The sequence below is a fragment of the Cryptomeria japonica genome, chromosome 7 (assembly GCF_030272615.1).
Source record: "Cryptomeria japonica chromosome 7, Sugi_1.0, whole genome shotgun sequence".
NCBI classification, from domain to species: Eukaryota; Viridiplantae; Streptophyta; class Pinopsida; order Cupressales; family Cupressaceae; genus Cryptomeria; species Cryptomeria japonica.
In genome coordinates this window covers 693019514-693046446 of record NC_081411.1, presented here as the reverse complement: position 1 = coordinate 693046446, position 26933 = coordinate 693019514, and the positions used below count along the sequence as shown (strand labels likewise).

At 33.8% G+C, this 26933-nt stretch overlaps 1 protein-coding gene across 1 annotated transcript; it reads right to left on the bottom strand.

Annotated features, from left to right (window-relative positions):
* Positions 1–993: 993 nt before the first annotated feature.
* LOC131078463 (transcription factor MYB1-like) lies at positions 994–2805 on the bottom strand. Its single transcript, XM_058016173.2, has 3 exons — positions 2676–2805; positions 2265–2394; positions 994–1474 (listed from the first exon to the last, which is right to left on the bottom strand). Exons 1-3 carry the CDS (start codon positions 2803–2805, stop codon positions 994–996), a joined length of 741 nt encoding a protein of 246 aa, XP_057872156.2.
* Between the last annotated feature and the right edge of the window lie 24128 nt (positions 2806–26933).

Here is a 26933-nt window from a genome sequence, read left to right as displayed (position 1 = left end):
ATCTAAGCTAGAGCATGGATTTGAAAATGTGAGGTGTATGTTTGAATCATGTTGTTATTTTCTATGTAGAACTCGTTCACATGTTTTTGCATGATATTTGAATCTTCATGTACCATGCAATGACTTTATTTGGGAGCTTCTTAAGTAAGGATTTATACCATTTGTCAGAACTCTAGGATATTGAGTCAACATTTATTTGGAATGATCATTTGAATACAATAAGAAAAAATGCACAAATTATGCAAGATGTTGACACAAGTAGCTAAATGTGATATATATGTGTTTAAAATTTAAGTTGTTTTGATGCTTGATATGTGTCAAATTGGATCATTAGGTAGTATGAATTAACTCAATTAGTCTTCAAATACAACTCCAAAGATTATAAATGAAATAATTCATTCATGAAATCAGTAGATAATGACTAATTAGAAAATATTTGAATGACCTCAAACCCACATTCAAAATAAAACTTTAAATAAAAATTTTACAAATCATACAAACAAAATAGATTTATTTCACCAATATTAAAATTTATTTAAAATAATATTTAACAAGTGCAATTTCTCGATTAGATTAACATACAAAATAATATTTAACAATTTTTTTTGAGCAAATATTAAAAACCTGAAAACATAAATCTAAATTTTTTTAACATAATCTTAGTTATATATATATAACAAAATAAAATTTAAAATGTCTTCTACAAATATCATATTCTATAATATTTATATTGAATGTGAAACAGAATGTCCTTGCTATCCATGAAAATAAAGTTGTTCATTGCCTACAAGACACTAAAATCTCAAACACATATACAGTATGCTACATAGCTTAGATAGAAAAAGTAATAATAAAAGATATTCAGTAAAAACCAACTAAACCATAGCAAATTGAGATAAATAATTATACAGAGTTCAGAATTTTATGATTGTCTTCACAGCTAAACTATGTATGACTACGAAACCAGATAAATAATGGAACACTAAAATACCATCATTCCTCTTCCAATTCTAAGATTTGTCTTAATAACTGTAGGTTCGATTTCAGCGAACATTGTGATTCTAATTGATCATGGTTATCAAGCGTTTCGACTAGAAAACTCCTCTCTACTTGTACCTCGTTCTCAAAACTATTTCCTAGCTGTATAATGCTTTCAAGGGAGCCGATTTCATCCAAGTATTTGGTTTCAGTCAAGGCATGCAGATCATCACTAAAACACAAGTTATGATCTTCCATCTCCTTAATATGAGTAGAACTATCACACCCATCTGATATTAACTTTCCAAGACTTGTCAATGGTGTTGTTTCTATGGGTTTATCTTCTGATATACAATTATCTTCAGTAGAAGTAGAAGATGAATTGCTTGTATTAGAATTGTGAGGTTTTGCAACCCTCCTGCTGAGATGAGCATTCCAGTAGTTTTTTATTTCGTTGTCTGTTCTCCCTGGAAGACGTTTTGCTATCAGTGACCATCTGCTATTCATCACAGGAAATCATCCAAGAATTATGTCAGTAACTTCTGAGATTGATATATAGATTAAGGAAGACAATGCTTTACTTTTATGTTCTTGGATTAACATATAAGGTAAGAACAAATATATTTTATTGTTATTTTTTCTTTTTCTTTCAAACAAAATGGTGTTATTGCTTACTCAACCAATTTATCGTAGCATAATCCAATTTACAGCAACAATCCAATCTTAGAATTCGGAAGATAAGATAATCTCATTAGTGAGCACTGTGTTTTTTAATAGAAATGAGACACGGAGGACTTTGTCAAGGTGATTCTACTTGGAATTTGGGACTCCGCAAAAACATTTTGATACAGATTCAAGTGAAAAACTCAAAAAATTTAGAGAGTTTGAAGATTTAAAACTTGTTTCATGCACTTTTTATTAAAAAAATCTTAAAATCACAATAACATCACCAAGTAGAAGCTAATGTGATCATATATACAAATATAAATCAATCACATAATTACTAGTATATTTATATTCTAAAAAAAAAAATGTAAATGCTGAGAGATAATGCCGAGAGATAATCTTTAATTTTATTATTTTTTGTAGTCCATAAACACACATGTTCGCCTTTTGTTCATACCTCCTCTATTACAAATGCATTCCCTATCTAGAATATTTAAATATATAACATATTAATAATAAATAAATTTATAGTAAAAATAAATAGAAAATTCAATACAATAAATATCTTGTCTATATAAACACTTTTTACATTTATGATAAAAGGCTGACTTTATAGGTACCTATTGCCAAGCAGACGATACATTTTAATAATGAGGTCATCTTCCTCTGGGGAAATATTTCCACGTTTAATATCAGGACGAAGATAATTCACCCATCGCAATCTGCAGCTCTTTCCACTCCGTTTTAGCCCTGCAAATCCACATAAATGTTTCTCGCCATTCATCAATTTATGTTTCTGGAATACGTATATTTCTGATGAATATGTTAAAAAATTTCATTGAAAACAACTTAGAAATTTATTTGATCATTTACAAAGAACAGCAGAAATCTCAAATCTCCATCAATTTAGTTGTTGAAGATGGCATATTGACAGACTTTTATCAAATCTATATTGAAAATTTAGATCATACTTCACTACTCATCAATATTTTAAATCATCTTTGATCAAATATAAAAATAAAAACTACTACCTGTTTTTTCTGGCACAGAATTCCATGAACCATCGCCATGGGTTTTAATGTATTTAACTAAAGTGAAGTCTTCCTGGGCACTCCACGCCTTTCTGTGGGCATCTTTTGAACAGCAAGGAGACCTCCCCATCTCAGACAAAACAAAAACAATTGCCAAAACTAGAATGAATTCTTCCTGCCCACTCCACGCCTTTAATTGCTTATCATCACTTTACTTATTTATTTCTCCCTGAAACATTAAAATAAAAATTATAGCTGTTTGATATTTGAAAACAGTCATACGCAAAACGTTCATCTACTGTGATAAGCAAAACGTGCAGCTACCGTTCTCTCTCGTTCTCTCTCAAAATTCGTTACTATTTTCGGTGCTGAATAGACGTTGCCGTGAAGAACAACCATCAATTTGGCTTTATTCCTAGGAATTTTTAGAGTAGATTCCACTAAAGTTTGGTTTTGCTAGAAAGTGGTGTAGGTGGATTATTTCTTACTTTTCAGGTGCCAATTTTTATGTCCTTGTCAATGGAAATGCATGTGGCTTCTTCTCTTCTTCTGAAGGGGTTAGGCAAGTTGATTGTCAATGGAAACGCATGTGGAATACTTTTTGTGAAGGAATTTCTTTTTCTACTCGGAATAGAATTTTGGCTCAGAAGAAATTTTGGTTGTCTTTAGCTTGGATAATTTTGATGATTAAATTAGTGTTGACGTCAATTCCTAATTATATTATGTCAATGCTCCCTTTTCCTAAAGTAGTCTTAGAAAAATTGGAATCTAAACTTAAAATTTTCCTTAGGAATGGTAATAAGGATTCTAAAGAGAGGATACATTTGTTGAATTCGGAACAAATTTGTAGTGATAAGAATTTTGGGTGTGCAGGGATTCAAAGACTTCATATTCATAATTTTCTTCTTGGGGCCAAACTTGTTTGCAAAGTATATTCTAATCTAAATTCCAAATGGGGTATTATAATGAGAGGTAAGTATTTGGATTTAGATGATCCTGAAAGAAATTTTACTACTCTTTAACTATCTTGTGGGTCTGAGATGTGGAATTTTTTGGCTAACTGTCAAAAAGTCTTACTATCTCACCTTTCCTAGGTTGTTCATAATGGTAACAAAGCTTATATTTGGGAAGATTCTTGGAATGGTCGCTTCCATTGATTAAGTTATAGGGTTTGGATACTTTGAAAGCTTCTTTACATTCTTTGTGGGGATTCAAGGTTAGTGATTATTTTATAGTGTCCCACAACAATGGGGTCTCTCACATTTCTTGGAAAAGTCTAGCGGAAGTGGATGCTCATTTGGATCAAAAAACTTGTCTTCAAATTGAATTGAGTAAAATAACTATTCATTTCTCTCATCTTCAAGATAAGTTGATTTGGACTCCATCTCCATCAGTTAATTACTCAGTGGAATTAGGTTATTAGGTTCTAAATGATCAAGACAATGATTGGAAGAAGAGATGCTATATTTTTTGTTGGTTTGATGTTGTTCTCCCAAAGGTGAGTTCTTTTCTAGGGTTATCCTTAAAAGGAAGGATTCTTAAAAGTGATCGAATGGATTTTTTAGGGATTTGTCTACAATTTAACTTTGTTTTATGTGGAAAAGTGATGAAAACTAAGGATCATTTGTTGATTAATTTTGATTTTAATTGAACTAGTTAGTCTTGGCTTTTTGGTAAGATGGGTTGGAATGCTTCTCTCCCTTTCACCTTACAAGGTTTAGCTAAATCTTGGCCTTTGTTAAATAGCTCCTATTATTTTTCTTTGGAAGATTTGGTGGATGAGATAGAGTGTACATATACTTCAAGAAATAAGAAATTAGATGCTTGTTTTACCTCATGGGATGACTATGTTCTTAAGAATTGGTAGGGAATCTCTCTCCCATTGAAAGGGATTCTTCGGTGTAGAAATCTCCCAAAAGTGAATAGAAGACATATGAAATGGAAGCCTTTGAATACTGGTTTTGTTAAATTAAACTTCGATGAGGTGGATAAAGGGAAACCCAAGTGTGTCAGGTATAGGTTGGGTCTTAAGAAGTTGTAATGGGGAGGTTTTATTTGCAAGTGTGGCTTGTATACCTAACGGCTCTAATAATATATTGAAAGCTTTGGCTTGGGTTACTGGTTTACGTACAGTGGCTAGTCTAGGCTTTAAGAGTTTCAACTTAGAAGGTGACTCTCTTAATATTATTTCATCTCTTAATAAGAATGATGTGAATAACTGGAGAATTAGATATGTTCTTCAAGAGGTGAGACTATTACTTCAGTCTCTAGATGAGTTTAAAATCCATCATTTCTTTAGAGAGGCTAACATGTTGGCAAACAGGGGTTTTTTATTGACTACAGGTGATGTTGTGCTTGATAAATATGATTTTATGGCCGATGGTGAGCTCGTGGAACTTGCTTCACATGATTATTGTTAAGTATGCAAGCACATGCATTTGCCCTTGTGTGGTTGTGTCCTTGGTTTTGGGTAGTTCGTGCCTAGATGCTTTGCTTAAGATAATATTTTTCTCGCATGTGTAATCCTCAATAAGGGCCAATTTTTAGTGAGATTTTTTCGGATGCTTTTTATTTCACAAGGCTTTTTGCATGCCAAGTGTGTTGTTTTCATTCACGGATGTCAAATACCACATTCTTTGATGGGTATTCTTCATCATTGCTCATCATACTTTCGAGTTGGTGGATCCTCCAAATTTTTGGCAACTCTTTTCTTTTCCCTGTGCCACATTGATCTTGTTTCTCATGCATGCTCTGTCACATTTTCTAGACAGTTCTTTATTTGGGATTTATTCTCTCCATTTGTTGTTCTATTCTATGGCACTATGGATTGTAATGGAGTATAAGCCCCAAAATAATAGGATTTTGATCACTATAAAGGGATGGGAATTTTCACCTCTGGTACATTTGATGTTGATAATTTGCAATCCATTTTCAAATGGGAGTGTTTGAGGGTGCTAAGTGCAATTATCACCATTTTTGGGGAGGATGTTTTATATCTACGAGCTCTGTGAATTATCTATCACTCTCAGGTGTTGTCTTCGATTCTTTCAAATATCTTTGATATGTTGCAGAATTATGGTCTTTTTTTGAAATTTGTTCTTAATTTTGTTAAGGAAGATTTAATTTCTTCTAGGGATTTAGAGAAATTTGTGAGGAACTATGATCCATTAATGGGTAAGGGCTGGGTTGGGGTAATCTTTCCTAGAAAATTTCTAAAGTTGCACCCAGAATATGTCAAGATGTATGAGGCTGTCAAGCTGGGTTTAGAGGAAAGTTTTTGTAATTTTTTTGAGAAACAACTTATGGCCTTCGTGGAGATTGTTTCCCCATCTGAAGTTGCATAGTTTTTAAACCTATTTCATGCCCTTCTCTGCTTGGTTAATTATAAATTTCATGTTCATAAAAATGGCTGGCATGTTGATTGAGGTATTGGCAAGCCTCCTTCAGAGAGATATAAGTTTGATATCCCTCTTTAGGCTTCTTGGGAGGAAGAATGTCATCTCTTGGACATTGGTTTGGGTTTGAATTTACCGAAGGAGGATCCCCCATCTTCGTGCTCATGGGGAAGATAGAAATTTTCAAGATGCTACAGGTATGGTTGGACAAAGGCATTGTAAGGCTCTTATCCTTTCTGAACTGAAAAATTTAGTTTTTTGGGTATCAATTTTTGGAGGTGGTGTCTTCCGTGTAGGGTTCAGATAAGGAGGAGGTGGATGAAAATTCACCAAAATAATATCTTTAAGCATTATATCTACTTTTTTGGTCCTTTGTAGCTCATTGGTGTTAGTTCTTGGCTCGGGATTTTTGTGTCTCAGGTTCAGCAAGTTTGATCATCCCTATCTTTGTCATAGGGTTTGATGCTTTAGTGTTTGGCTTTTAGGGCAAGTTTTGTTCTTTTTGCCCTATTCCTATTCTGATACTTTAACATTATCTCTATGTATGGTTTTATTTAAATTAATATTTTTCAGGCCTTATTCATTTTATTAAAAAAAAAAAATGGTTACTATAAATGTAATATTAAAAATTTAATTGATTAATGTGAATACAAGAACGTATAGAACCCCGCATTAAAAAATGAGCTTATGAATCAATTGTAGAAACCATGAAAGTGTAAAATAATTTATTAATAAGCATTATAATATAGTTGCACTATTAATTATAGTAATTAATATAAATATAAGATTGCATAAATCAAAAGGAAAACAATTTATTAAAATATATTTATTTAAAAAATAGACATAATATTATATAAATAAATTTATATAAATTTATTTTCTCAAATTAAGATATTTATTATACTACAATGACATTCTATAGTCTATAGATTCAATTTGATGGTGGTGATTGTAAGGATATGGACTAATTATTTAAATGAGCTACTAGCAAGCATTTAACTTTTTATTTCTATCAATCTATATGAGAGTATTGATTGGAATTTATAGACCTCAATTGAAGCTACAAATATGGCATTCATTAGAAACAAAGGAAAATAAATAAACATATATATACAGAAGTAAGGTAAAGAAACTAAGAGTCTTCATCCTCTTTGAAAGACCATCCTTGTTGATGGTTACTTCCTCTACCATAAACTTGATTGCTTGGCCATGTTTTATCTAGGACAATGATATACCTGTAAAAAATTTATTGTTGGTGCCTATTATTAATTTAAACATTAATTTAGATTCAGATTAACATTTCACCCTTAGCATATTTATATTTTTTCTTGTGAATTTTCACATACACACTTCACTTTGTAATTATTTTATCTTGAAAGTCCAATATATTAAGTTATACTAGCCAATTGCAATCCACAAAGTGAAAAATCACATTAATCGTAATCAAAATATATGTGTCATGTCATTCTTTGCTTTAGAATTGGTTGTGAGTTTTATTTGCCTCACTTTTTTTTTGTGTGTGTTTAGCACAAGACTATAGTAAGAAAAGGGAGGGGGGGTGAGTTGGAGTAATTTGATGACAATAATCTAATTATTTATTAATTTGATCCTTTAATTGATTTTTTGCTTAAGCTAAACATAGTACTTTATTTTATCTAGGTGTTATTCTTTTTAGTTTGAGCTCACTTAGAGGCACTTCTAGTTAGTTTTTTATAGCTTTTAGTTAGTCTTTGCATTTCTTTAGTTCTTCTAATTTTAGGATTAGAGCATCTCTTTATTTTATAAATAAATTCATTCATTCATTGTAATTATATCTCCAATATTGTTTTCTACAATACTACATAATTCTCTGGTTGTTATAGAGCATACAATCTTTGCTTGATCTCTTTTGTGTGATAGGTATTTTGCTTGCAAATGATTCTTCTCCAATGGTTGATTATCAAATTCTAGATGGTATCAGAGCATCGAATATATCAAGTGCATGTCTTCATAATTGAGAGATCCAACTTGGGATGAATTTTTGAACGGTTGATTGGACTGAAATACTGAGAGGGGGTGAATTAGTATTGCCACACTTATAAAACTTTTACGGATATATATACCTCATCAATTAAGCTCATCATTATGAATCACAGGATGTAGAATAAATAAACAACATAACCACAAAAAGACCACCATATTATTATACATGGAAAACCCAAATGGGAAAAACTACATAGAGTGTTAACTCTCAAGATATTATAACTAGTTATATGGTGTTTACAAAAAGGGTGACTCACTACCGGTTGGCTGATTGTTTGATTACAATCCGTCTAACGACTAGTTCGATCACTGCAATAGAAATAAATGAATTGAGGAAAATTTCATCTCCAAATGCATGAGTTCAATTCCAAGATAATCTCAGATAACAACTCACAACAATGCAAGGTAGACCCTGTAAGGGATCTCTCCAAGATGTCCATGACTATCTATAGCAGATCTGGTAAAGGATTACTGCAACAATAACTGCATACTTCTTTCATACTGCTACTACTCTCTTGTCCAAAATTTTGTCACACATGTTGGAAACAATGGATCACTGAGAGGGGGGGTGAATCAGTGATTTAATCTTTTTTCCTTTAACAAGAAGATACCAGTAAATAAAACAAACTAAGTGTTAACCAACAGTTTAAATAGTGCAACCAAGGTGCGTGAAAGGATTTGCTAAACTATTAATATGCCACATATACAAAGATGCAACACACAACACCATATATATACGGGGAAAACCCAATGTGGGAAAAACCTCGGTCATAATAGTTGTTGGAGATCTTCTTCTCCAATCTAGCCTCATAATGAAACTCTGATTACAAAATTTAGTGCACCAACCCCTAATTTATGAGCACCAACTCAAAGGAGCACCAATTTATAGGCTACTACCTAAAGGAGCTACAACCCTTGCACTAAGCTACAACTTAGTGAAAGCAATATAAAACTCAGATATACAAATGGAATCACTATTGCAAATGAAGTTTTGCAACCTTACAATTGTTGGTATTATGGACGACTTTGTTGTGTGTTGCATTGGTTTTGTCATTGATGTCAACACTTATCTTTCTAGAGGTCTACATTGATCATTTGGCACTCTGGTTATATTGGTTTGTTGTTAAACCGTCACATTATGGTCCTGACATGAATATTGGCTTATGCACATTCACTGGTATATGTTTCACTGACAACTCAGGTAGTTGATGTTGAATTGTTATCATTTGGAGATCATTTGGTTATGTCGAAGACATGGATTGGATGTTTACATTTGGTGTTTTTCCTATTGGAGTAATCGGGTTCACATATTTGCCTTAACTGGCAGATAGGTCTAGGTTCTAGACTGGTACAAGATATCATTGTCCAAATCAGCACGACACATTTTGGAAATGGTTTATTGATTGGATAATATGTAAATGTATTGAGGCCGACATATTGTATTGCACTAAGACTTATTTTGTAATTGATTTAAATGTAATATCTTTTAGGAGCTGACCTAATAATAAGGTCTTAGGTTTTGTATAAATAATTGTAAGATCTTATTTGGAAGATGTATGTAGATATTGAAGATCATTTTGAAGAGAGAAAATAAGCAAATCCTTGTGCGAACCACATAGATATTATTTGAAGGTTGAAGGAAAGGTTATGAAGGTTTTTGGTCCTCATGCACAAAGCTTAAACCGGTACTGAATCCAGCATTTGAAGATGCAATATTGAAGCAGTACATTGTTATTGGATTTAACCATCCAACTGTGTAGTTAGTGTGACTCCTATTTTGTGATTGAACAGTGAGCTCTAGGCAGTTGGCCTTTCTACATGTGCAGACCCCTTATTGTAATCACTTACTCTCTGTAGTAGTATCATCTGATTATGGGTAACGTTTCCCACCATTGTTTTTCCCCTTACAGGGTTTCCATGGCAAAATATTTGTGTCATGTGTTGTGGATGTTGTTTTCCTTTATGTTTCATGTATTAAGTTGTATTGGTAATACCATAACTATTAATCTGCTTTACCGACACTAGGTTTTAAGTTGGAATAATTTTCTTTGGGTTATAATTTATTGACAATTGATTGACCCCCCCCTCTCAGTTGTCCTTCCCAGTTCCTAACAATTGGTATTAGAGCTTAGTCCTATTTTTGCAGAAGCCTAATAGCTTGAGGAGATCCTATGGAAGAAAATATCTTCAGTAAGATCAATCCCAAAATTGATGGAACTAAATATGGTATATGGAAGATCATAATGGAAACACATCTGAAATGCATTAGAAGAGATATATGGGATGTTACAAAGAATGGCTATGTTGATCCTAATCAGAATAACCCTAATCCAGCGACCTTGGCTAAATACTTAGAGAATGATTACAAAGCAAGAGAAGCACTTCTGAGGGCATTATCAGATCAACAAATCATAGGATTATCATACAGATCTACTGCAAAAGCTATTTGGGATAAACTGGAAACATTGAATGAAGGAGATACCACTGTCAAAATTGCAAAACTGAAATGTTATCAGGTTAAGTATGAAAATCTAAAAATGGAAGAGGATGAAAGAATTTCTGCATTTATGGAAAGAGTTAATGAAATTGTTTTAGGAATACAATATTGTGGAGGATCTTTAAGTGAAGATGAAATTGTTTCTAAATTTTTAAGAACTTTGCCACCAGCTTACAAAATGAAAGTGATAGCTATTAATGAGTTGAGAACAATGCCTAATACATCAGTATCAAGGGATACTTTGGTTGGAAAACTTTCAGCATTTGAGCTTGAAGAATTTGGTCTTGTTGCTACAATCAAGACTGATATAGCCATCAAAGTATCATCATCATCATCATTATCATCATCATCATCATCATCATCTAACAAAACTGATTGGAAAGCACTTTATGCAAAACAACTTGAAGATATTACAAGAGAAAATGAAGAACTTGAAGAAATTGAAGCACTATTTGCAAGGAAGATGCCTAAAGGTCAAACAGGAAGTAAGCATGAAGGTAAACCTCCTTTCAAATGTTTTATTTGCAATAAAGTTGGTCATATGGCATCTAGGTGTCCTGATAGACATTCAAGACTAAGAGAGGAAACAAAAAGAACATATAAACCTAACCCTTAATATTAGAGATATAGATTTAAGAAAAAGAGAGATAAGTCATGTTACTATGTAGATGAATGTGTTGCAGATGACTCAGATGAAGATCCAACAGATAGTGGATGGGCAATTGTTGCAATAAATGAAGATCAACTAACACCTATTGTCAAACTGATAGAGCAAGCACTAGAAACTAAAACTGAAGAAAAGGATGAATGGATCATTAATAGTGGATGCTCGCATCATATGAAAGGTGATAAAAGAAAATTCTTATTATTTCAGGAATGTCATGGAGATCTAGTAAGATTTGGAGATGACAAATCTTGGTTAATCAAAGGAAGAGGCACTATATCTTTGGATGGTAAGCACAATACTGACAATGTTTATTGTGTTGAAGGTTTAAAGCATAATCTTTTAAAGTGTTGCTCAATTAGTTGAAAAATGATTTCAATTACAATTCAAGAATGAAAAATGAAAAATCATAAACTAAACTGGATTGGAGATTGCAACCAGTAATCAGAGTAAAGGTAATATCTTTCATTTCAATACTAGAAATAAGACATGTTTGATTGCACGGATTGATGAAAGTTGGTTATAGCATAAAAGAATCTATCATGTGAATTTTGATTGCATTGTAAACATCAGTTCAACTAAGGCAGCAAGGGATTTACCTAAGATTGTGAAACCTCATAATCTGGTATGTAAGGAATGTCAAATGGGAAAACAAGTTAGAACAACATTTAAGAAAATTTATGAGAAATCCATAGTATTCTTGATTTAATTCATAGTGATTTATGTGGTCCAACAAGAACAAGAAGTCCTCAGGGTGATAGATACTTTATGCAAATAATTGATGAATATTCTAGAATGTGTTGGGTTACTTTTCTCAGGGAGAATTCAAAATCTTTTGGGAGATTCAAGATATACAAGGCAATGGTAGAGAATGAAACCGACAACAAAATCAAATGTTTGAGATCTGCTCAAGGGGGAGAATTTACATCTAGGGAATTCAGTGCATACTGTGAAGAGAATGGAATAAAAAGATAACTATCAGCACCCCAGACACCCCAGTAGAATGGAGTTGTGGAAAGGAAGATCATAACTATACTGGATGCAGCAAGAAACATGATGATGGAAACAAATCTGCCTCATATGTACTGGAGAGAAGCAGTGAATACAATGGTTTATACTTTCAATAGAGTTCACATCAAAGGTGAAACTAGTAAGACCCCTTATGAACTATGGTTCGGTCATACTCCTACTCTTAAATATTTCAGAATATTTGGAAGCAAATGTTATATTAGGAGAGATAAGTCTATTGGAAAATTTCATCTTAGAAGTGATGAACGAATATTTCTTGGCTATTCAACTAGAAGCAAGGCATATAGATATTGTAATAAAGGATTGCAAAAAATCATTGAGAGTACTAATGTGAAGATAGATGAACAATTTAGAGCAGAATCGAGATCTATAGGTTCTGAACTAGTAGTAGAATTGATTATAAATGAACCAACACAGATTGCACCAGAACAAAATGTAGAACCAGTCACACCGGCATCATCAAAGAACTCAACTATGACTAAAGAACAACATCCTGTGAATTTAAATCAGAATAAACCCAAGTATGTAAGATTGAATCACTCAAAAAATTAGATAATTGGAAATAAAAATCAAGGTGTTATGACGAGAGGAAGATTTGCGAATGAAGAGGTATCTTTCATTTCTCAACTTGAACCAGCATCAGTTGTTGAAGCATGTCAAGATAAATATTGGATAAAAGCAATTGAAGAAGAATTGAAACAGATTGAAAAGAATAATACATGGACATTAGTTCCCTAGCTTAAAGACAAAAATGTAATTGGAACTAAATGGGCATATAGAAATAAACTTAATGAAGATGGTGAAGTAATTAAAAATAGAGAAAGATTAGTTTGTGAAGGTTAATCTCAGAAAGAAGAAATTGATTATAATGAAACCTTTGCACTAGTAGCTAGAATTGAAGCAGTTAGACTATTTCTTGCATTTGTAGCTCACAAGAACTATAAAGTTTATCAGATGGATGTAAAATGTGCATTTTTGAATGAATATCTTGAAGAAGTTTACATTGAACAACCTGATGGATTTTCATTAATAGATGATAAGGATTTGGTTTACAAGTTAAGGAAAGATTTATATGGATTGAAGCAAGCTCCCAAATCTTGGTATGCTAGACTGGATAAATATCTTTTAAAGCTTGGATACTCAAAAGGTAATGCTAGCAGTAATTTGTACGATAAAGTTACCAATGATGATATTTTGGTTATCTAAGTATTTGTGGATGATATCATTTTTAGAGGTGAAGAAGAGCTATGTAGAGACTTTGCTAACAAGGTGCAACAAGAATTTGAAATGTCTATGATTGGAGAGATAAAAAAATTTGTAGGTTTGCAGATTTCTCAAATAGATAAAGGTATATTCATATTTCAAACAAAATAAGGAACTTTTGTGTCATGCCCAAAATTTAGGGCAAAAAGGGAAAGATTTTTTTATTTTAAAAACAACTAGTTAAATAACCAAGTTTGCTATCACGACATGTGTTAGCATGTTGGCCATAACAAAGATCGTTCTAACTATGATACTAACTAAGTATCAAAACTTAATTAAAATTCATTTGCAAAAACTAAATGGTTTAATTTGTTTTCCCATCAAATATGGTCGTTAGTTTAATTTATTAACTCATTTAAAAGGTAGACGTGGATAACAATTGATCTCCAATTAAGCCATCTTGTTTAAATTTCATTTTAAATCATTAAATAATTTAATGGATTAAAGTGTCAAATTAATTTCTTAATGACATTATTCGATGAGGAAAATTATCTTTCCAAAACCAAGTTTAGTTTTCAAAGAATTAATTTTTCCCCCCTTTTTTTTTTCTTTAATTAATCAACGTTTCACAAATAATTCTAAAAATAATCAATTGGAATTAAAACTCCCATGTCTATCTAAATTGAAACCCTAACTAGTTTTAAACATAATTTTTTTTCCACAACATTAAAAATAATTTTCATATAATCCCTAATTAGGGATTTCTTTTTTTTATATATATAAAATGGCTCTAACTAAATTAATCAAACATATTACTTTTATTTTATTACCCTAGCCCTACCCGGGCTAGGGTTTAATATTTCATGATTTACCATTTATTTTCACAGGGCCGGAACCCATTGGCAGCGGCCGTGAATTTTTTTTGATGCAGGTTTATTTTATGGAGGAGCGACGGGGGTTTCCAATGGTGGCAGCTCGGCCTTGGCCACCCACTGTGCACTGCACAGTGTTCGGCCTTGCCACCCACTATGCAGCGCATAGTGCGTGGCCCCACCGTTCACTGTGCACTGCACAGTGTGCGGCTCCGCCATCCACTGTGCACTACACAGTGTGCAGCTCCGTCATCCTCTGTGCTTTGCATAATGCGCGGCTCCGCCGGTCACTGTGCATTGCATAGTGCGCGGCTTGCCACCGATCACTGTGCGATGCACAGTGCTTCGGACCCTTTTTTTTTGTTAAATTTTTTTTTTAATTTTAAATTTTTTTTAAAAAAGAAAGAAACAAAATAACAAAGTAACTCATTATGCTAAATTGATATATATATATATATATATATATATATATATATATATATATATATATATATATATATATATATATATATATATATATATATATATATATATATATATATATATATATATATATATATATATATATATATATATATATATGGTAAATACACTTAGGCTCACATCTTTATTTGTTTTGCAGGGTAATTATATGACATATTTTATATAAAAGTATATATAAACATAATCATGAAAGATTTTGATATACCATTGTAGGAAAGGAAACATGGATTATGACTGTTTTAATGGAAATATATATATTTCCAGAACTATATCGAAATCTATATATTGTAATCAATGGGTATGCAGGAAACAGATTTCTAAGAATTTTTTTTTTTTAAACTTAAGAAATACTATTTTAGGAAAGCATTATACTTTTCTGAAATAAATACATTCATTGAATTCTCTACTAATAAAATAACTAATTTGTTTACATGATTACAGCAAGCACAAATCATGATTTTCTACAATTAAAATGGAGATAGATTTTTAGCTAAAAAGAAGGACTCAGATTTAAATAAACTAATTTTTATATTGCAAAAAAAACAACTATTGCATGCAAATCATAAAGCAATTCTTTTTTTTATAGAAAATAGAAGCATATCTAGCTTTTTAGAACTCTAACGATATTCTGCAAATTACCATATGTTTCTTTATTTAACTACAACAACAATCTCATGTCTATTTTCAAAATTACAACTTGCCTCTCATTTCTATGAATGAGGACGTATTTCTCCTATCAAAATTTAAAACTAATAACTGCAAATCAATTTAAAATTTCTTCAACAATATTCTTCTGCAACCTTTCACTTTTCCTAGTCTTTTCTCCTGGCATTCCTGCATAATAGGAAACACAAATATGACCACGGAGTGCTCACCTCCTAGCCTAGGCTAACTGGTAGCCACCCCCGAGCTCAGAGAACCAAGTCCTAAATGGGTAACAAACATGCAAACACATAGAAGACAAAAATACACACAGATTTTCAGGCACACTCCCAACTTGGCTACACAGCACCACACTTTGGTGATGATCTTTTCAAGGGTGGTAGTGGACCAATACCCTGAGGAGAACTGCAAGTATGGAAAAACAAGTAGCCACCTCATGGCACAATAAATACATCAAAAATCTCAACCCCATATTCCTTATGCCCCCCAAAGGCATTCTAGCCTTATATCCCTCCTTATGACCCCCATTGCACAAACAGGCCATGCAGCAAGAGTCACACAAATATCCCTTGTGATCGCTTTCAAACGAGAGTCTCTCACTCGAGGGTTGTCACTGCTACCACCCACAAGATCCTCCTCTCTCCCAAGAGTAAGAGGTCTTGAGAAAACTCCCAAAACACAACAAGCATAATGCAAAATTTTCAAATGAAATTCTAAAACAAGCCATTCAAGAACATAGATTTCTTCACCAATCATATGCTCAAACACATGCAAGAAAATAAACATTTTAAAGAATAATCAAACCAACCTTAGTCTACCCAATGGTAGTATAATATTTGAGGAAGAGCTACCCAATCCATGATTCTTCTTCTTCTACCCTTAGTTAAATTTTCTATTCCAAACTATTCTTTTTCTTTTCAAAATTTCTCTTGTCTCCAAAAATGGAGAGTGGGTGATTACCCTCAAATTTTCAAAATCTTGCTTAAGAAGCTCATTCTCTAAGTTCTCACAAGTTTCTAAAAACCAAAAAGGAAAGTAAAGCAGAATGGGAAAAAGACTCCCATTCGAATAGGAAAAATCTAAATTAGATTTAACTTCTATTTTTTTCAATTTTCGCACAACTCAAAAAAGCCAATTTTTAAAGCATCAAAAAGATTATTTAAAAGTAGAAACTTGCCTAAAATTACCCCTAACCCCTAGGTATACCTTATGGGCTTTAGGAAACCCTATTAAACTACCCCTAGGTGTTCATTTAACCCATTTTAAACCCCTCTGAAGTTTATTTTCGGGTCAAACATATGTTGACCACTCCAAAGATTTCTTTCCCAAGGTATTTATGACATCACGTTATATTAATTAAAAAGAAACTATAGTTAAACACTTTCCCACCAAGACACAAAAATAAAACATTTAAATTTAAATCCACACATGTGTCAAGCGACACCAATAAAACACTTTTACAAAATAAAACATGAAATTGTCTCTTGTGGTTTTTACACATTAAATTTAAATAACACTTAACACTCATGCAACATATACTATTACGAATAAAATACAACACAAATGGGGTGTTGTCTCTCCAAATAGACAACCCCTGGCTCACGAACATACATAAGTCTAGGTTTGATTCTCCGTAATTTTCCATGGTCACATGGTAAATTTTCTGCGCATCTCAATTTACACATTAGTACTTCCAAATATCCATATATAATATAATTCAATAATATAACAATACACATCATCACTTGCATAAAATTTTCATCTGCACAGATTAAATACATCTTTTATCAAGCAAATTCTCATAAGCAATTTCATCCCAATTCACATAAACTTAACCATACATCATAGTTCTATATTCATAGTAAAGTCCTTCAAAATTAATAACGACATCTATCATTGCAATATCATCCTATCTAACAATCATGTAGTGTTCTATCTAAGAAAGCATATAAGTAAATCATCAAATCATAGCAATGTTATCCAAATCCTGAAATCATATAAGTTCTAAGTCTCAAAATGCATCAAAATAAAGTATCCATAATAGTCTAAATATAAAATCCACTGAATGTTAGACTGAGTCGAGGTGAGGCCTCACATCTTGAAGAAATTTGGAATGGAAAACTCCAAACTGATAAGCACTCCTATGACTACAACTGATAAATTTACATCAAAGAATGATTCAACTCCTATTAATCTGACAAGGTACAAATCTATGATTGGAGGATTATTGTATTTGACACAAACCAGACCTGATATAATGAATGCATTGTGTATCATTTCAAGATTTCAAAGCAATCCTAAAGAAAATCATGAAAATGTAGTAAAAAGGATTTTTCGGTACCTACAAGGCACAACAAATCTTGGTTTATGGTATCCTAAGGATGACAATTCTGAGTTATGTGCATATACATATGCAAATTGGGTAGGAGATGTGGATGACAAAAAGAGTACCACTACAGGTGCATTCTTTCTTGGCAGAAGATTAATTTATTGGATTAGCAAGAAGCAGACTTGTACATCATTATCTACAACAAAAGTAGAATATGTTGCAGCAGCAACTAATTGCACTTGGGTATTATGGATCAAGCAAATGTTGAAGGATATTAAGGTAAAATGCAAAGAACCAGTAATTATTCATTGTGATAACTCAACAACAATTGAGATTGGTTGATGTGAATACTAAAGAGAGAATTGTAGATATTTTTACAAAGCCTTTTCCTAAGGAAACATTTGAATATCTCAGAGAGAAGCTCAGGCTAATCACCCTGCTGACAGAAACCTGAATGATACAAATTGGCATCAAATCGGTAGGGACTAACATAAAAATATTTTTCTAGCCTTGATAAAGGAGAGCTACTTCTCAAGGGGAGTAGTTAGTTGTATGTTATGTTCTGATTTTGATTCTTAATTGCTTTGGCATATGATGTCTAAGGGGGAGAGATATCTATAGAAAAACATTGCTCTTTGAATATTGGGGACAGATGTATTTTTGGTTTTGGTTATATTGTTTCTGCTTTTGGTACAAAAATTTGTATTGATCTTTTTTGGGAGATTATTGGTATTTGGCATTCTGTTTTTGGCACTTAGATGTTTTTCCATCTAGTGTTGCCATCAATACCAAAGGGGGAGAATATTGGTATTATGGATGACTTCGTCATGTGTTGCATTGGTTTTGTCATTGATGTCAACACTTATCTTTCTAGAGGTCTACATTGATGATTTGGCACTCTAGTTATATTGGTTTGTTGTTGAACTAGCACATTGTGGTCTCGATATGGATCTTGGCTTATGCGCACTCACTGCTATATGTTTCAGTGGTAGCTCAGGTAGTGTATGATGAATTGTTATCATCTATAGATCATTTGGTTATATTGAAGGCATGGATTGGATGATTACATTTGGTTTTTTCCTATTGGACTAATTGGACTCACATATTTGCCTTAACCAATAGATAGGTCTAGGTTATGGACCAGTACAAGATATCAAGTTCTATATCAGCACGACATATTTTGGAAATGGTTTATTGATTAGATAATGTGTAAATATATTGAGGCCAACATATTGTATTGCACCAAGACTTATTTTGTAATCAATTTAAATGTAATTGTAAGATCTTATTTGGAAGATGTATACAGATATTGAAGATCATTGTGAAGAGCAAAAATAAGAAGATCCTTGTGTGAATCATGCAGATATTATTTGAAGGTTGAAGGAAAGGTTATGAAGGTTTTTGGTCCTCATGCGCAGAGCTTAAACTGGTCTCGAATCCAACATTTGAAGATGCAATATTGAAGCAATACATTGTTATTGGATTTAACCATCCAACTATGTAATCGGTGTGACTCCTATTTTGTGATTGAGTAGTGAGCTCTAAGTGGTTGGCATTTTTGAATGTACAGACCCCTTATTGTAATCACTTACTATCTACAGTAGTATCATCTAATTATGGGTAATGTTTCCCACTGTGGTTTTTCCCCTTACAGGGTTTCCACATCAAAATCTTTGTCTCATATGTTGTGGATGTTGTTTTCCTTTATATTTCATGCATTAAGTTGTATCGGTAATACTATAATTGTTAATCTGCTTTACAGGCATTGGGTTATAATTTATTGTTAACTAATTCACTCCCGCCTCTAAGTTGTCCTTCCTAGTTCCTAACAACACTATTCTCCTCTACTAGTTTTACCCTTACTAGTCTATATTCTCTACACTCACTCTGCAAGTTGGCTTTTTTTATCACCTTTCTCAATCCTTCTTTCACAATTCCTTCCTCTTGTTAATTCATACTCACTTACTCTTAATCAAGATCAACTTCTTCTAGTTTATAACCTCTATGTTCCATGCACTATTCACCAGTTGTTCCTTATACTAGTTTGCTCTGCTTCACCTATAAATTAATACTTTTCTCATAAACACTTTAAGTGTTTTTCTCTTCATCTCTTAAACAAAAATATCACACTTGTCTTTTTACTGCAGCAGCATCTTGCTCTATCTCGATCTCTTCACTTTATCCCCTAGTTTCCCACCAAAATGCAATTCAAATTCAGAGCACTTAGGTTTTCTTTTCCCAACACAATCTATATTAGATCCTATACAGTCTATCGTGGGTCAATTACCTATACTCCAGGGATGCATCTACACACGCTTTTAATTACCTAATGCATGCTTTCTTAAAGATAGAAATCATGTACATGATTTTCTACTTTGAAATATGTCAACTCATAGAATATTTGGCTATTTCCTTTTTGAGGTCTTCTTGTGATCGGATTTCCTTTGCATTGATCTATACACCAACTACTCCCTAATCTTCCTCTATCATTCTTTCTTCCTTGACCCACATCGGTTAGTTGCAATCCCATGATTTGTGGTTGTTTCATTTATGTCGACTAGCTGTTTCACCATCCATGACGATGGTGGCTTTACCGATCCCTGCATATTTTCCACCTCGGCTCCACATGGCATCACCATGGTCAATCACTCAGCTCATCGACATATAGTTAGTTCTTACTTGAACATTCAACAAACTCATATGGGTACACACCCTTACCAGTGAGTCCTTCTTCTGCTAACCGACAATGCACACTACACCTGTAACACATCTTAACCTACGATGGTTTATGAAAACTTTAACATTCTGCCTCTTCATCATAAACAGGCAGCCAAACTTCAAACTGATATAAGCTCTATCGGTTATCACTTAAAATTCTCACCCACACATGCATCTCATCTCATACTGATGAAGTCACTGATAGCCTCAACAACTACTTTTATTTCACCATACTGGTACATTGTTCTTCATCTCAGATGACATACCTCTACTAGTAGCTTCCCTGCAGTACCGGTTGACATTAATGACAACTCAATGCCAACAATCTCCACCTTTGGTAGTGATGTCAACACTCCTTTTTCGGTTTCACTCCCCTTTGAGATAAATGGTAAAGGGAACCTTAGTCTAACACCAATAATCACTCCCTAGACAACTTCTTCTTAAGTCATTTTGTCCCCCTTTGTCCATGCATCATGATTCAATACTCCCCTGAATCATGCATCGTTTGATGCATTTTAGTGCTACTAGATGGTGGGACAACTCCCATTTTTTGTCTCAAATACTCAAAAGGACCCAATGGAAGTGGTTTTGTAAATATGTCAACAATTTGCTCATTGGTGGGAATATATTCTACCAGAACCTCTTTTTTTGCTACCTTCTCCCTCAAGAAGTGATAATTGATTGCAATATGTTTTGTTCTTGAGTGCATTACTGGATTCTTGGAGATGTTTATTACACTTGAGTTATCACACTATATTGGAATAGGTTCTGATATCTCCACTTGTATGTCTTTTAGTGTCTGCTTCATTCATAAAATATGTGAAAAACATGTCGAAGTTGCTATGTATTCTACCTCAGCAGTAGATAGTGACACTAAATCTTGCTTCTTACTATACCATGATACTAACTGGTCTCCTAAGTAGAAATCACCACCACTTGTACTTTCTCGGTCATCAATACTTCTAGCCCAATCTGCATTAGTATAAGCCTACAAAGAGAAGTCTCCTTTCTTTGGATACCATAGACCATGACTGATAGTCCCTTGCAGATACCTTAAAATTCTTCTAACTGCATTTAAGTGAGATGGTTTAGGAGTAGCTTGGAATCTTGCTACCATGAAAACAACTTATACAATATATGGTCTAGATGTTGTTAAATACAACAGACTACCAATCATAGACCAATATAATATTTGCTCAACTTCCAGTGATTCATCTAGTTTGCTCAACTTACAACTAGTAACCATGGGAGTGCTGACTAGTTTGCTATCCTCCATTTTAAATTTCTTTAGCATGTCTTTTGCATACTTGTCTTGGGAGATGAAAATTCCTTTTTCCTTCTGAGAGATTTGCAAAACCAAGAAAATAGGAAAACTCACCCAACATGAACATCTCAAACTTTGTCTTCATCTGATCTACAAAATCTTTGCACACAATGTCCTTGTCTCCACCGAAGATAATATCATCCACATATACAACAACTATAATCATGTGATCTCCATTTACCTTGACATACAAGTTGATGTTTGCATTCCCTTTCTAGAATCCTTTCTCCTTCAAGTATTTGTCTAACTGGGAATGCCATGCTCTGGGAGCTTGCCTCAAGCCATACAAAGTTTTCTTCAATTGACATACAAAACTCTCATCTTCATGTAATGAGTACCCTTCTAGCTATTCCATATACACCTCTTCTTCAAGATTTCCATTGAGAAAATCAGATTTCACATCCATCTGATACACTTTATATCCCTTGTAGGCTGAGAAAGATAAAAACATTCTTATTGCCTTTGACCTAGCCACTGGTGCAAAGGTTTCCTCAAAGTCAATACCTTCAACTTGAGCATACCCTTTGCAAACTAACCTTGACTTATGTTGGTCTATCTTACCTTCTTCATTCATCTTGTTCTGGTAGACCCATTTGGTACCTATGACATTCTTGTCTGCCGGTCTAGGAACAAGTTCCCAAGTCTGATTTTTCTCAATTTGTCTCAATTCTTCATCCATGGCATTTACCCACTTCTCACTTTTTCTAGCATCATCAAATTTTTTGGGCTCTACTTCAGTCATGAGACAAAATTATACCTACTCACCTTCTTGGGCTAATCTCCTTCTAGTCTGCACACCTTCATTCCTATCTCCTACGATTTGTTCTTCTAGATGATTCTTCTGCACATACCAGTTGGGAGTCTTGTTTGGTACATCTTCTACCTGTCCATTGTTAGATTGGTCTTCATATTCCACATCTGACTTATCAATGTAGGGTGTAGGTATAGATTGTCCTTTGTGTGGATCTTCATATATTCTCACATGTACACTCTCAACCACTCTTCTCAATCCCTTGTTGTACCATTTGTAGGCTTTATTATTGGCTAAGTATCCCAAAAAAGCTCCTTCATCACTGCGGGAATCAAAACTTCCCAATCCATCAATATCTTTCTCGATGAAGCATTTACTTCCAAACACTTTAAAGTGTTTGAGTGATGGTTTCCTTTCATTCTACAACTCATAAGGAGTCATTCTACTATTCACCCTTAATTGAACCCAGTTTAAAGTGTAAACAACAGTATGAACTGCTTCCTTCCAGTATATATCCGGTATGTTGGCCTCATTCAACATTGTCTTGGCCATCTCTTTTACTTTCCTATTCTTCCTCTCCACCACCCCATTTTGCTGAGGTGTCCTTGCAGCTGAAAATTATCTTCAAATTCCATGTTTCTCATAGTAGTCAACAAATTCATTTGAAGAAAATTATCCACCCCGGTCAGATCTTAAGAACTTTAACTGGTGTCCACTTTCATTTTCCACCATCTTCCTAAAAATTTTTGAATCTCTCAAATGCTTTTGAATTCTCATGTAGGAAGATTACCCAAGTCATTCTTTAGTAATCATCTATGAACAACATGAAATACCTTTCTTCAGCCAAATCTCTTGTCTGTATTGGCCCACATAAGTCGGTATGTATCAACTCCAAAGGTCTTGAGGTTTTATATTCTTTTGTTTTAAAATTAACCTTTGCTTGCTTACTTCTAACACATTCATCACATAATGTGCTTGCCAATTTTATGATTTGAGGTATGTTTCTCACATACTGGTCCTTTCTTATCTTCATCAAATTGTCAAAATTCACATGGCCTAGTCTCCGATGCCACAACCAACTTTCATCAACCTATCCCATCATGCATTGGGACACATAACATTCCTTCTGATTGTAGACATTACCCTTTGTTCTCTTTCCTTCTGCTACCATCTGACTGGTACTCTGCTTCCTTATCTGGCAACTAGTCGAATCAAATGAGAACTTGTACCCTTTGTCACACATCTAACATACACTCAATGGGTTATGTTTCAAACCTTCCACATAGTACACATCGTGAGCCTTGATCTTTCCATCAATATTCAGTGTACCACCACCTTTGATTTTGATGGAGGAGTTGTCACTGAACCAGACCGAACCACCATTCCAATCATCAAGCTTGATGAACTTTTTTTTATCTCCGATCATGTGTTTTGAGCAACCACTATCAACTACCCATTAATTCCTCCTTTCAGCATGTAGAGCAGTCTGCACAATCAGGCTAGACTTTGTCTTGTTTTTCTCCTTCTCTACCCAAACTGGTTTCTCTTCTTTCTTTTCCTCTTCTATCACTTTGTGTTCTGGTTTTGATTCCAACTTATCATCTGGTACAACTTTCTTTTGCTTGTGAGTTCTCAGCTGATAGTGCCTTTCTATGTGACTAAAATTTTGACACTTATAGCATTTCACATTAGCACCAAAAGATGTACTCAATACATTCTTGTAGAACATTTGCATGTTACTCCTACATTCATAACTCTTGTGACCAAACTCATTGCAATTATAACACATGATATTTATACTTTGTAATGCAAAAAATGAGTTTCTACTCTAAAAAATAGGGTTGATATTCATTTTCCTACAATATGCCATTCTATGACCGAACTTATTGCACTGATGATAATAACCATGAAAATTTGGTACATACCGGTTAGGTTGTCTTGAACCTAAAAATAGCTACCTCACTGGGGTGCTTCCTTTCATGCTGCTAACCCTTGTGAATCCTTCATGATCAATGCTTGCATTTCTCCTTGAATCTGTGTGTTGGTGCATTGAGTATGGTCTCTCATTCATTGATTTAGCATACCAGTTTGTGTATCGGTTTCTAGCAGCATCCGCATATGTCTTTTTGCAAGTATCCTTGCCCACTGTGAATGTATTCTTCTCTTCACCTTCATTTGTAGAAGTCAATTGAACTTCCTTATCCGACATGTCTTTTCTATTTTAACTTCAACCTTTTACAGAACCTAAGCCACCGGTATCTTTGGATTGCTTTTATTTTCTCAACATCTTGTCCAAAGCTTCAATGTTGCCTTCATACTTGCTTCTCACTTTTCTCCAAGTCCTTCTGGAGTTTCACTATTTTTGCTTCTAGATTATGATGTTCCTTTTCCTTTTCACTTACACTAGTACTAGTAACTTCACACATCCTCTTGGCCTCTTCCAACTAAAGTTTTAAATATATAATAGTTCTCTAGGACTCTTCAAGATATTGTTCCAACAACTCTTGTTTTTTAGCTACAACCTTTTTTACCTTCTTCAACTCTCTTCTTGTTTTCTTTAGCTCATATATGACACTAATGAGTTCTTCTTCAATATCTACTTCACTTTCTTTCTCTTCCTCTTCTTCTTATTTAGGTATCGGTACCTCTTGAGCCATAAAAAGGTTTTCTCTTACTTGATCACCACTCCAACAGTCATTTGAGGCACTTTCCTCATTTGTGGTGTCATCTTCATGTGTGTAAGGACTGCTCTTCTTCTGGTAGCCTTACCTACCATGCTAGTAGACATATTTCTTCCTATCCTTACTAAATGATCTGCTACCTTTTGATTGATCATCTTCATTCTTGTCACCATAAGGGCATTTAGCAACAAAATATCCAATCTTTCCACAGTTGCAACATTTTAAGGGATGCTTGCCTTTATATTTGCTTGAACCTATCTTGAGTCTTCTGACAAATTTTTCCATTGTGTCATCGGAGTCTTCACCAGTTGCATCATGAGAAGATTATTCTTTTCCTTTTCTTGATGTCTTGAATGTAGCTTCTTTCTTCACAACATCAATACCAGTAGTCCTCATCTCATAAGCAGTTAGGGAGCCATACAAATTATAGGCTACTACCTAAAGGAGATACAACCCCTGCACTAAGCTACAACTTAGTGAAAGCAATATAAAACTCAGATATACAAATGGAATCATTATTGCAAATGAATTTTTGTAACCTTACAATATTCTCCTCTGCCAGTTTCACCCTTATTGGTCTATATTCTCTTCACTCACTCTACAACTTTACTTTTTTTATCACCTTTCTCAATCCTTCTTTCACAATGTCTTCCTCTTCTTAACTCACACTCACTCACTCTTAATTAGGCACAAATTATGCTAGTTTATAACCTCTGTGTTCAATGCACTCTTCACCCATTGTTCCTTATACCAATTTTCTCTGCTTCACCTATAAATTAATACTTTTCTCATAAACACTTTAAGTGTTTTCCTCTTCAGCTCTCAGACAACAATATCACACTTGTCTTCTTAGTGCAACAACATCTTTCTCTATCTCGAGCTCTTCACTTTATCTCCTGGTTACCTGCCAAAATAGAATTCAAATTCAGAGCACTTAGGGTTTCATTTTCCCTACACAATCTGCATTATATCCTATCTAGTCTGTCATGAGTCAATTACCTATACTCTAGGGATGCATCTACACATGCTTGCTTAAAGATAGCAATCATGTACAATATTTTCTACTTTGAAATTTGTCAGCTCGTAGAACACTTAGTTGTTTCCTTTTTCAAGGTCTTCTTGTGATCGGATTTCCTTTGCATTGATTTAGGTGCCAAGTATTTCTTGATCTTCCACTGTCATTCTTTCTTCCTCGAGCCGTAGTAGCCAGTTACAATCCCCTAACTTATGGTTGTTTCATTTATGTTGACTAGCTATTTCACCAACCATGATGATGGTGGCTTTACCGATCCCTGCATATTTGCCACCTCGACTCCACATGGCATCACCATGGTCAATCACTCAGCTCATCGACACACAGTCAGTTCTTACTTGAACATTCAGCAAACTCATACTAGTACATGCCCTTACTGGTGAGTCCTTCTTCTTCTGCTAACCTATAGTGCATAGTACACTAGTAACACATCTTCACCTCCGATGGTTTATGATAACTTTAACATTCTACCTCTTCATCATAAATAGGCAGCCAAACTTTAGACCAGTATAAGCTCTACTAGTTATAACTTAACATGCTCACCCAAACATGCATCTCATCTCATACCGATGAAGTCACTGATAGTCTCAACAA

Excerpts from the sequence above, each read along its gene's own strand:
- LOC131078463 (XM_058016173.2), bottom strand. The coding sequence starts at position 2,805 with ATGGGGAGGTCTCCTTGCTGTTCAAAAGATGCCCACAGAAAGGCGTGG. Across the intron at positions 2,395-2,675 it reads TTCTGTGCCAGAAAAAACAG|GGCTAAAACGGAGTGGAAAG; the intron begins GTAGTAGTTTTT and ends GTGGATTTGCAG. Across the intron at positions 1,475-2,264 it reads TATCGTCTGCTTGGCAATAG|ATGGTCACTGATAGCAAAAC; the intron begins GTACCTATAAAG and ends GATGAATAGCAG.